Source organism: Myotis brandtii, unplaced genomic scaffold (assembly GCF_000412655.1).
Source record: "Myotis brandtii unplaced genomic scaffold, ASM41265v1 scaffold350, whole genome shotgun sequence".
NCBI classification, from domain to species: Eukaryota; Metazoa; Chordata; class Mammalia; order Chiroptera; family Vespertilionidae; genus Myotis; species Myotis brandtii.
The window spans coordinates 2536794-2549508 of record NW_005363468.1 but is presented as its reverse complement, the minus strand read 5'-3'; the positions used below and the strand labels follow the sequence as shown (position 1 = coordinate 2549508).

Sequence of the window (12715 nt, the reverse complement as noted above, 5' to 3'; positions counted from 1 at the left end):
GGAGAACAGCTCAGGGGACAGAACAGCAGGTGTGAGGACGTTGTCGTGAAAGGGTGGGGATTGAAGGAGAATGAGGCAACCCTCTGCCATGCTAGACAATCTAGATTTTGTCCCTTACTAAGGATGCATAAATTGGTTTTTGATGAGGAAATGTTGTGAGCAAGGAAACTGTGGCTAGGGGACAGGTTAAACCAGTGGCAGGGCGACTAGTTAGAACACAAATGCAATAGTGTAAGAAGATAAATGCCCAGAGTCAAGGAGCAGACAGAGAAGAAAGGGAGGCAAGATGGATATAAGGGATATTTCTATCTTGAGTTAATAGAATTTGGTGAACAGTGGGTATAGAAGGTGAAGAAAATGCATTGTGGTTTCTAAATTGAGAAGTTGGATAAATGGAGCTGCCAAAATAAAATATGGCTCATATGACAGATTTGGGGAAGGGACGAGAGTAAAGGATCCAAAACCTGGTGGAAGAATCGGTCTTGGTGGAAAAGAGGGACAGAGAAGGGAAGTAGTAACGAGTGAGCTGAGCAGGGGCAGTGGAGCAGTGGGCGTGGGTGACAGATTATCCTCCATTATCTTTCTGCCTACCTCTTACTTGGTGGGCACTTCCCAGTATTGAGTCATTGGTTCTCTTTGGCTTTCTCTCTCCTACTTCCCCCAGGGTGCTCATCCACTTCCATGCCTTCAACTGTCATCTACGTAACACCAACCCTCAAACTTCTCTCTCAAGTCCTGAACTGAACTATTACAGAGTGGCCACCTGGATACCAGCATTTGGCTTTGCCATAGGTGTGGTTAATTACTTAGAGTGAGAACAAAACTCATATGGACCTCTCTCGAATAAGGTCAGTGGCAAGAACACTACAATCCCCAGAGGAAAAGGTTGAGACCCAGAAGGCACTAGTCAGAAAGCACCTTGGTATCCATGCACTTCCATTTCCTCATGATTCCCAAACTCAGTCTCCAGGCTGAGACTATGGAAGGCAAGAGCCACACCGGGATCATGCACCGAGAAAATGAAGAGAATGCTGCCTGGCTCATTTGAGTATGTCTAAGGTGTGTGTGGGAGAAATGTTTGTGGAAGCATCATTCTATGTCTAAGGAAATATCTTTCTTCAAATGATGGTGATATATCTAAAGGTTTGTGTTAAAATGGTTAGGAAAGATAACACAAGTAGAAGAAAGAGGAAGAAATTTTAGGGGAAAATATCAATATATTTTTATTCACTCAGATGTATTTCCAAGTGTACCTTACATATTTCTTCCAAACTCCAACAGCCCGCATAAAAGGTGGAGGGGGTTGAAGACATGAATCGACTTTCAAACCCCAAAGAAAGAAAAGGAAGACTAAAGACCATAAAGAATGAAGCATTTTCAAAATGAGGACAGGGCTAATGAAATAAAACAAAACCATTCTCTGAAGCATTATGTATTCTGAGATGTTATAGCAATTAAGGGAATATATTCTTACATGAGCAATGAAAAAAGTAACAGCTCTTCTATTATTAGTCTTTTCCTACTTTTAAAAAAATACTCCTGTTAAGATGACTGGATTTGCTAAACTCAAGAAAGTATCTCGGCTTAACAATTACCATGGCAATTTCTGTTTTCCCTATTCTTGTGCTCCTTTAAAGAGCAGAACCCTACTTCTAGGCGTCCTCTTCTTTTTTCCACGGATGGCTGTTCTGTGAGGCTTGGGTCATAAGAGACGTGCCTCCCGTTAGCCGGAATTCTGGGCAGAAACAATCACACCACTTACCAGAGATTCACTGGCACACTGGAACACGTAACAGATGTACTGGCTCAGCCCAGGCTCTGGGGACTCCCGACAGATAAAGCCAAAGTGGTCCACGTGCTTTATACCCTGGCAGGGAAAGAAGTGGTGTTTATGGGAATATGTCCTTTTAATCAACGCTATGAAAATCAACATTAGTTCCATGCTTTCACACTTCCACCAGTCTCCTTCCAGCACTGTGACAGGGAACATAATGTCACACCAAATTTATATGGTGGCCTTTTGATACATAAAATAAAGGATGAAACCAAAAACTCTTTTTTTTTTTTATTTCAGACAAACACTGTTTACTCAGTGCCACAGAAGGAAAATATGATGAACTGCTACTCAGTGAATGGGTGATTCATCATAAACCCTGTTTCCAAAAGGCTAAGGATCAGAAAAGCCATATCTAACAATGCTCTAATTAAATGGCATACAATTCCCTAAAGTGTGCATTAAAAATACTAGAACATTTATCTACTTATAGACCTTAAGGAGCTAAACCCGCTAGAAAACGATACATTAAAGAAATTATTGCAGATGTCAGTTATCCAAATGCACAAATCACTGTGCTCCCTGAATGTAGGCTCAGCTAAATAAACTCAGCTACACTTACTAAAAAATTCTGAGTCACTTGTGAATCTCAGTCAGCCTGAATACATACATACCAATTAGTAGACAGTACCTTGTTATTTTAATAGCAAGCATGGGATTTTGAAAAGCCAGGTAGGCAAAAATTTAAAGTTGTCCTGCAATCAACCTAAATCCCAATGAGAAGAAAAAAAAAGTGTGCAGGGTCAGGGGTTTGGAGTCAGACAGATTTGAGTTTCAATCTTAGTTCAACCACTTAAAGGTATGAGGCATTGCTCTGGGATGTTAGTAATTACCTCTGAGGCGCCAGTTTTTGTTATAAAAGCGTGGAAATGGCACTAATTGCAAAACATTTTTGTGATTTGGAACTAAGAAATATCTATCATAGTTCCTGGCACGTTTGCTAAATGGTAACCACTATTTATACTAATAAAAGGGTAATATGCTAATTAGACCGGATGTCTCCTGGACATCCTTCCAGACAAAGCCACAGTGGCGGGGGCCGAGGCAGAGGTGGTTAGGGGTGATCAGGCAGGCAGGGGAGAGCAGTTAGGGGCCAATCAGGCCAGCAGGAGAGAGCAGTTAGAGAGCAATCAGGCCGGCAGGGGAAAGCAGTTAGGAGCAATCAGGCCAGCAGGCAGAGGCGGTTAGAGGCAAGCAGGCAGGTGAGCAGTTAGGAGCCAGCGGTCCCAGATTGTGAGAGGGATGTCCGACTGCCAATTTAGGCCCAATCCCACAGGCCTAACCCGGCAGTCGGACATCCCCCGAGGTGTCCCAGATTGCAGAGGGTGCAGGCTGGGCTGAGGGACACCACATCACCCCCCCCGCCCCCCGCATGAATTTTGTGCACTGGGCCTCTAGTTCTTATAATAATAAGCTCAAACTACCCAATAGATATGGTGAAAGGAAATCAACTCTGATAAAAAGGAAAAAGTCTATAGTGAGGAGTGAGGCTATAATTCATGAGGTGAAAGTCAGCTCCATCTGGTACAACTCATTGGTGATTAAAGAATATCCTTTACTAGCTTAGTACTAAATGGGGGAAATTCATAGGACCTCATTAGCTCAGTGAGTTTCAGGCAGTGGCACTATTTCCAGTACAGTAAACCACTCTCTTGTTCCCCTTGCTTGCCAAAGACACAGTCCTACTGATTCCAAAGAATGAAACCTCAGTAGGTGTGCATGTGTTAAAAAACAGGCCTATTCCTGGAAGTGGCCACATGATATCAGTTCAATTCTGGGGAAAGAAGTAATAAGAGCAGAGCCACTCAGGGTTAACCTGACAATTATTCCATTCAAAGGCCTTTCCACAAATTTCTGTCATATTTTTGTGTAGAATGTCAGAACAGAAAGGTTGCTTTTTAAAAAAGAAAGGGAAAAGCAAAAACCACATTTGACCTGCCAGTTTTACATATTGGACTTGGCTGGGTTTTTTGCTGTTGTTTTTTAACTATTTTTTTTCCCCTTTGGGTGTTCAATGAGCATTGCCAGTTTTCTTACAGAAAGGCTTGGGGACTGCGGGGTGAGCAGCACTTTTTAGGATGATCCTTTGTGCTCTGGGGGGAGGGGAGCAATAACTACACTAGTTTATACACCACTCTCTCCCCAGTACTTGGCACAAGGCCCTACATGTAGAAATATCCACTCAACATTTACTGAATACCTAAGTGTTAAGATCTGTCTTAACACATCTTCTTCTGATGCTCTGTATAAGACACCACAGAATAAAACACCTGCCCTCACAGAGCTTAGGATCTTGCAGGGACTCCCAGTAAACAGATAATTATGAGAATGCTCAATAAATACTTTTTCCGTTAAAGTGAATAATCTTTCTACTCAATTTTTTGTCTTTTAAATGGCAATTTAAAAATTTGGAATATATTCTTCCTATAGAGATATGCTGCTTCTATCTCTTATTAGAGTAGAAAATTTTTACCTTTACAACATAATTTTACGTATTCACATAATAGAACAAAATGAAACAGCATTAGCTGAGGCTGAAGTGAATAATTAACAAGATATACAAAAGCTTATCATTTTCAAAGGGGAAAATGTCTTAATATCATACCTATGGTAATGCTAACTCCAAAAACAATTTTTTTTAAAGACAGTCTTGCTCTGACCTATAGTGAGGAGTGAGGCTATAATTCATGAGGTGAAAGTCAGCTCCATCTGGTACAACTCATTGGTGATTAAAGAATATCCTTTACTAGCTTAGTACTAAATGGGGGAAATTCATAGGACCTCATTAGCTCAGTGAGTTTCAGGCAGTGGCACTATTTCCAGTACAGTAAACCACTCTCTTGTTCCCCTTGCTTGCCAAAGACACAGTCCTACTGATTCCAAAGAATGAAACCTCAGTAGGTGTGCATGTGTTAAAAAACAGGCCTATTCCTGGAAGTGGCCACATGATATCAGTTCAATTCTGGGGAAAGAAGTAATAAGAGCAGAGCCACTCAGGGTTAACCTGACAATTATTCCATTCAAAGGCCTTTCCACAAATTTCTGTCATATTTTTGTGTAGAATGTCAGAACAGAAAGGTTGCTTTTTAAAAAAGAAAGGGAAAAGCAAAAACCACATTTGACCTGCCAGTTTTACATATTGGACTTGGCTGGGTTTTTTGCTGTTGTTTTTTAACTATTTTTTTTCCCCTTTGGGTGTTCAATGAGCATTGCCAGTTTTCTTACAGAAAGGCTTGGGGACTGCGGGGTGAGCAGCACTTTTTAGGATGATCCTTTGTGCTCTGGGGGGAGGGGAGCAATAACTACACTAGTTTATACACCACTCTCTCCCCAGTACTTGGCACAAGGCCCTACATGTAGAAATATCCACTCAACATTTACTGAATACCTAAGTGTTAAGATCTGTCTTAACACATCTTCTTCTGATGCTCTGTATAAGACACCACAGAATAAAACACCTGCCCTCACAGAGCTTAGGATCTTGCAGGGACTCCCAGTAAACAGATAATTATGAGAATGCTCAATAAATACTTTTTCCGTTAAAGTGAATAATCTTTCTACTCAATTTTTTGTCTTTTAAATGGCAATTTAAAAATTTGGAATATATTCTTCCTATAGAGATATGCTGCTTCTATCTCTTATTAGAGTAGAAAATTTTTACCTTTACAACATAATTTTACGTATTCACATAATAGAACAAAATGAAACAGCATTAGCTGAGGCTGAAGTGAATAATTAACAAGATATACAAAAGCTTATCATTTTCAAAGGGGAAAATGTCTTAATATCATACCTATGGTAATGCTAACTCCAAAAACAATTTTTTTTAAAGACAGTCTTGCTCTGACCAGTGTGGCTCAGTTGGTTGAGCATCACCCCGTGCACTGAAAGGTTTCTGGTTCAATTCCAGGTCAGGGCACTTGCCCGGGTTGTGGGCTAGATCCCCAGTAGGAGGCATGCAGGAGGCAGCAAATCCATGTTTTGCTCTCACATCAATGTTTCTCTCTCTCTCTCCCTCTCTCTCTCCCTCTCCCTTCCTCTCTCTCTAAAAATCAATTTTAAAAAGTCTTGATTTTTCAACATTAAAACATAGGAAGAGATCTTGACAAAATCAGGTCCCTGTAGGTATATCTAAGTCACCTTGCTAGGAAAGAAGTTAATCCTTCTCTATTCCAGAGGCATCCTTGCATTTTTAACTTGCCCATATTTAGATTTAGATACTCCCTCTACTCCAACATCTTCACAATTTTTTTCTATGTTTACAAAATATTTAGGTAGTTCTAACTTTTGGATAGATATTCTAAATTATCAGTATGGTATTTAGGATACTAGTTTGTGTCTAATATGACTTGTACACATTTAACTATATCAACTATTTAAACAAGTTTCAAAGACACAGTTTATGAATTTAAAATAAACAGAAGAACAAAAATACACCAAAATTTTCTTTTCAAAATTTAGGCTTTACATTAACAGAATTTGAAAGTACCGGTTCTCCTTTTACTGCCTACTATGGTGTAAAGAGCAAACATGACTCAGTGATACCCACAAGTCCCAGTGACCAAGACTTGGAGGAACACTATCTGTGAAGGTATTTTTCAAGAGAACTCACCACCACAAAAATTCCAACAGTGGGACGAATTTAACGAAGTGACGCTACGAAGAGAAAGGGTTGATGAAAATGAGGACAAACTATTCTGACACTGAGGAACCGGAGCAGGCTTTTGTTACTGACATAGACACAAACACATCAACACTCTCAATTTAAGACAAATCCACTTAAAATGTTTTAATTTTTTTTAAGCATAGCCCAGTTTGAAGATGTTTAAGCCCAGTTACTTTGTGGCTAATTTAGAATCAAGATTTGGTTGGTTTCCTCAAAGCTATGATCTACTTCAGTACATACCTGCGAACAAGAAGAGATGTCTTTAAAATTCTTTTCGAGCACAACTGATTTGGTGTCTGGACTGATAAGGTTGATCTCAAACCGCCCAACCTTAAAAATAAAAACATTCCAATTAATTTCAACACTCAAGGGCCTAACATCCTACTTTATAATTAAATATTCAACTAATAATGTAGATTCAAATGCTATATCCAGAAATACATATTCACATGTGCTTCATCATCCAATCCAACCAATATTTCAACTCCAAATATCAGCAGCCTCATAAAACTTCTTTCTTTTATCTAAAAATCATAACAATTAAGTTGGTCTTAATTTACAAGATACCTTTTGTTTTCAGATTAAAAGTGATTGTCTCTTCAAAAAAAATGTAACCTTTCCTTACTTTGTGCTTTCTAAAAATACCAATTATTCAATTATAATTTATGATCATACTTTCTCCCAAATGGTCAACAAAAAGATATACCATTTGCCATTGGACAGATAATTAAATTTTTTTTTAAATAAACATCTCTTCAGAAAAATTAACATCATGGACTGTGGCTAGCTAAGAAAAAGAATAAATCCGACAGCCTAAAGAAGAGGGTCAACAGTTAACACGTCACCAAAGGCAAGACGATAGACACTTTAATAATACGCTTAGAGTGATATTAACTTTTTTAAAAGAACAAAACTAAAGAACTCATGAACTTCTGATAAAGGAAATATTACACACAGGGACTGTTTACCAAGTTATGCTGTGGAATTTCCTTTTCCTGGGTTCTTTATAACAGGATATAAAGGACAGCAACACTTTTTTTTTTTTTTTTAAGAAAACTAACCTTACAAACTCAGGATTAAAGAACCTCTACAAGGCTTTGTAACAAATTAAGCTCTTTTAAGTGATATCCTGTAAAACTTCAAAAACTTTTTATAATTAAGACGGTATCTTTTACACCTACAATAAATACAGCATGCACCAGATTATTTTAATCCCTGATCCAATAGATAATGAGGCCTCTGGTGCTTCTTTAACCTTCTCTTTTGTGTATAATCTCATCTGAAAACACACCTATAAGCCTCTGGACTTTTCCTTTTCCTCTCCTCCGTGCCTAATCTCACTCTCCAGATTCACGTCCTTAAATCATCTAGAAAACTGACTTTCGGGGCCTGGCTGTGTGGCTAGTTGGTTGGAGCATTAACCCACACAACAAAAGGCTGCGGGTTTGATTCCCAGTCAGGGCACATGGCTACTGACCGGGGAGTTATGTCTTCTCTCCCTTCCTCCCTCTAAAATCAATAAACATATCCTTGGGTGAGGATTGGAAAAAAAGGTAAAGATAAAACCGTCCCTTCAGGATCCCAAATGAAGTAAAAGTCGTGACTGAAGGTCACTGTGGACTCCCATAAACAATAACAACAACAAAAACTGGCTTTCTACAGTTATTAAAAAAACAGCAACTTTTATCTACGAATCCCCCTAAGGCAAATTGCTGGTCATAGTAAGAGTCATCTTCTGTTCTTACGCCTTCCACTAGCTGTCCAGAAATCTCCTTTCTTTAATTGCTTTTTTCTCCATCTCTCCCTGCTCCCTCATTTCTTACAATCCACAGTCCACACCTGTCTCTCAGCCCTGCTCTCCGTTCCTTTCTTTCTCCACCTGCCCTATCTGCTTCCCAAGGAGGGGAGAAATAAAAGTTGGATTATTGCAGAATGAGTGCTTCTGCCTAGCAAGGGCTGAGGAGCCGCAGAGACCCCTGCAGGGCAGCACCTGAAACAGCATGGTTCTGTTCTTCTCCGAGTCCGAGGGCTGCACGTGGCTGGGCGCGCTGGCGTGTCGCCTTCGTGGCTGTGGTTTGTGGCTGTTCTCTGGGACTTTCCTTTGCAGGCCGGTGACGCTGCTGCACCGGGAGCGGAACTCCTGCGGGTCATCAAAGACAGAATCCTCCAAAATCCTCTCTGGGAAGCAACCTCGAGAGCTGGCCAGCGCAGGCTGGGTGGCCACGGCTGGCAAGGCAGGGTGGGTGTCGGGGATGTCATCGTCTTCCTCCAACAGAATGTCTGCGGGGGAGCTGGGCCCCTCCACCTCGAAGACGGCCCGGTGGTTGGCGGCGTCAGGGCCGTGCTCGCCCTGGCCCCGGAGGCGCTGCTGCTCGTGCAGGCTGAACTTCTCGATGCAGTCGTCGATGAGGCTGGACGGGGCCTTCTTGTGGGTCACGGTCACCTTCCCGCAGTACAGGACTTCGAACTTCTGGGAGTTGTAGAAGGCATCCTCGTTGTCTTTGCTGGGCTTGGCATCCTCTTTCATGGCAGCTTTAGACAACTGCCTTATGCTGCTGATAACATCGGGAACCTAAAAGATAATTTACAATTCTCATTTCAGCCAACTCTTTAGAGATCATGTATGTTTCCTAGACCTGTTATTATCACACAGAATGCTACCAAATGATAAAATATAGAAAGTAACAGCCAGACCCTATGTAAAATTTAAATTACACTATCAGACATACATGACTTGGAAGTAAGATTTGACATTTAATGATATCATATTATACATTCTCCTTTTAAATGTATTCATTTTCCAAACAACAAAACCATGAATGATATAGGCCACTATCAACCTTTAATAAATCATAGTCTACCTTTTGAGTAATTTTATAAGTTACTAGAGGCCCGGTGCACAAAATCTGTGCACAGGTGGATCCCTAAACCTGGCCTGCAATCAGGGCTGATTGGGGCTTTCCTTCCCCTGGCTGCCTTCATTCCGGGCCGCCCCCTGGTGGTCAGCACACGTCATAGTGAGCAGTCAAACTCCCAGTGGGTCAAACTCCCAAGGGGACAATTTGCATATTAGCCTTTTATTACTAGTATATAGGATTGTGAGGAATGAAAATTAAGGGGAAAAGATAAAATTTTTAAAAGTGTAATGATTGAAAATACATGAATAAATAAATAAAAGTTATTATGAGCCTCAGCGAACAGGAACCAAAGTTTCAACTTTTCAGATCAACAAATTAAAATCCACACACCATCAGCATTAGCCATCAGGAAGAATACAAATTAAAGCCATAGTAAGACAACATTACACACCTATTAGAATGGCTTGCATGCCCACTGGGAGGTAAAGCAATTGGAACTTTCATACATTGTATTTGGAAATGTACAAAGGCACAACCACTTTAGAAAACTGTTCAGCAGTTTCTTAGGAGTTAAACACAGACTTAACAAAGGATCCAATCATTCCACTGTTATCACTATCTTGAGATTTAGCCAAAAGCCCTGAAAATTTATGTTCACATAAAAGCTTGTACATGAATATTCACAGATGCCTTAGTCAAAACACCCCAAAACAGGAAAAAAAAAAACTCACAAATGTTTATCAACAAGTGAACACTCCCTAATTATCAGGGAAATGCAAATCAAAACCACAATGAGAGCCTTGGCCAGTGTTGCTAAATGGTTAGAGCATTGACCTGCACACCAAAAGGTCTTGGATTCGATCCCAGTCAAGGGCACATACCTGGGTTTCAGGTCCACTCCCACCCTCAGTCAGGGCTCATGCGAGAGGCAACCAGTCAATTTGTCTCTCACACACTGATGTTTCTCTTTTCTTCTCCCTCTCTCTCTTTCACCTCTCCCCTCCCCCGCCCTCCTTCCCTTCTACTCTCTCTGAAAAAAGCAATGGAAAAAATATCCTCAGGTGAGGATTAAAAAAAAAAAAACCACAATGAGACATCACCTCACACCTGTTGAAATGATATAATCAAAAAGACAAGTGATGACAAGTGCTGATGCAGACATGCAAAAAAGGGACCCTTGTGCACTGTTGATGGGAATGTAAATTGCTGCAGCCTCTGTGGAAAACAGTATGGACGTTTCTCAAACTATTACAAATAGAGCTACCTTATGACCCAGTAATTCTACTTCTGGGCATATATACAAAGGAACCAAAATCACTATCTTGAAAAGATATCTGCATTCCCACATTCACTGCAACATTATTCACAAAGCCAAGACATGGAAACAACCTAAGTGTCCATTAACAGATAAATGGATAAAGAAAATGTGAAATACACACACACACACACACACACACACACACACACACACACACTGGAATATTATTTAGCCATAAAAAAGAAGGAAATCCTGCCATTTGGGACAACATGGATGGACCTTAAGGGCATTTTGCAAAGTAAAGTAAATTGGACAAAGACAAATACTATATATCTCACTTATATGTGGAATCCAAGAACAAAAACAAAAAGGGCTCATAGAAACAGAAGAAATTGGTGATTGCCAGAAGCCAACGGTGGGGGGAATGGTAGTCAAAGGTACAAACTTCCAGTTAAAAGATAAATAAGCTCTGGGATGTAATATATAGCATGGTAACTATCTATAATAATAAAAGTGTGATATGGTAATTAGACCAGACAGCCAAACGACCTTCCGGACATCCAGATGTCCTTCCTGACAAAGCCGGAGCCCCAGGGAAGCCGGCCCGGGTCCCTGGTGCCTGAGGGCAGCCGGAGGAGGGAAGCAGCCTGGGTCACGGGTGCCTGCCGGCAGCTGGAGGAGGGACGCCTGGGTCCCAGGTGCCAGAGGGAAGCCAGTGCTAGCAGCTGGGATAAGGAAGGCCTACTCTTGCACGAATTTTCATGCATCGGGCCTCTAGTTTATAAATATAAAAGCCTAAGCTACCAGTCGACTGGTCGCCATGATGCGCACTCACCACCAGGGGGCAGATGCTCAACGCTGGAGCTGCTCCCGGTGGTCAGTGCGCTCCCACAGCGGGAGTGCCGCTCAGCTGACCAGGATGAGCGGGGGCTGGGATGAGTGGGAGCAGCTCCTCCCTGGATCCCTGCAGGCCAGGCTGAGGGACCCCACCAGTGCATGAATCCATGCACCAGGCCTCTAGTAGGTAATGATACTACACTATATATTTGAAAGTTGCTAAGAGAGGAGATCTTAAAAGTTTTCATCATAAGAAAAATATTGTAACTATGTAAAGCAGTGATTTTCCACCTTTTTCATCTCATGGCACATATAAACTAATTACTAAAATTCTGTGGCACACCAAAAAATATATTATATATTTTGCTGATCTGACAAGAAATAGGTATAATTTTGAATTACTTACAAAAAAATGTAAGAACAGTAATTACCTACCATTTTTGCTTTAAACTGACTTTTTAAAAATCATTGGTTAATTTCTGGTACCAAGAATTAGCCAATCAGATGCAACCTTATTATGTGACCAATAAGATACAACTCTGTTATATGACCGATATATTTATGGTGCAAGACAGGGCATTCACATGGAACAGCTACTATTGTGTTGGCTATTGTCATTTTTTTTTTTTATTTGACAGTCTAAGATAAAGGAAGTCAGTGCCTCTGACTAGTCAGGTATTGCATGTTCTAAATATTCTTGCAGCACACCAGCTGAAATTGCTGATGTAAGGTGATGGATGTTAACTAGAGTTATTATGGGAATCATGTCATAGTGCATCCATGTATCAAATCATTATGCTGTATACCTTAAACTAATACAACATCATGTGTCAATAATACTGAAGTAAAAAGTTAATGGATAAGAAAAATGTGGTACAGTCACACAATGGAGTACCACTCATCATCTCACCCAGTTTATTGCAATAAACTTTTTAACTGGTGTACCTTGCCCCCTTCAGTCTACTCTTAAACATCGAAAGGATCCTTTTTAAATTTGTCATGTTACTAGCAAATCCTGCAAGCTCCCCATTTCATTAAGGGTAAAAGACAAGATCCTTACTTTACTGTAAGGGTCCCTGAAGAAGGCCAAAATTGGTAAATGATTATAAATTACTAGAGGCCCAGTGCGCACGGAATTGTGCACGAGTAGCTCACTTCCGCTTGTCTCAGCTGGCTGCCCCACCCATCGCCGCTAGTAGCTCTCGCCCCACCCTCTGCTGCTCGTAGCTCTCCACCACTAGTAGCTCGCACCCTGCCCTCTC

General features: G+C 40.9%; 1 protein-coding gene across 7 annotated transcripts in view; it reads right to left on the bottom strand.

The window, feature by feature from the left end:
• TBC1D4 (TBC1 domain family, member 4) overlaps nt 1–12715 on the bottom strand; it is a 79956-nt gene that overhangs the window by 63426 nt on the left and 3815 nt on the right. For all 7 annotated transcript variants that reach the window (XM_014544087.1, XM_014544088.1, XM_014544089.1 and 4 more), the window contains exons 2-4: nt 8491–9072; nt 6741–6830; nt 1763–1867 (exon numbers count right to left, since the gene is read on the bottom strand). In XM_014544087.1, coding sequence (XP_014399573.1) covers nt 1763–1867; nt 6741–6830; nt 8491–9027 — 732 coding nt within the window. In that variant the 5' untranslated portion in view covers nt 9028–9072. The remainder of the gene's footprint in view (nt 1–1762; nt 1868–6740; nt 6831–8490; nt 9073–12715) is intronic.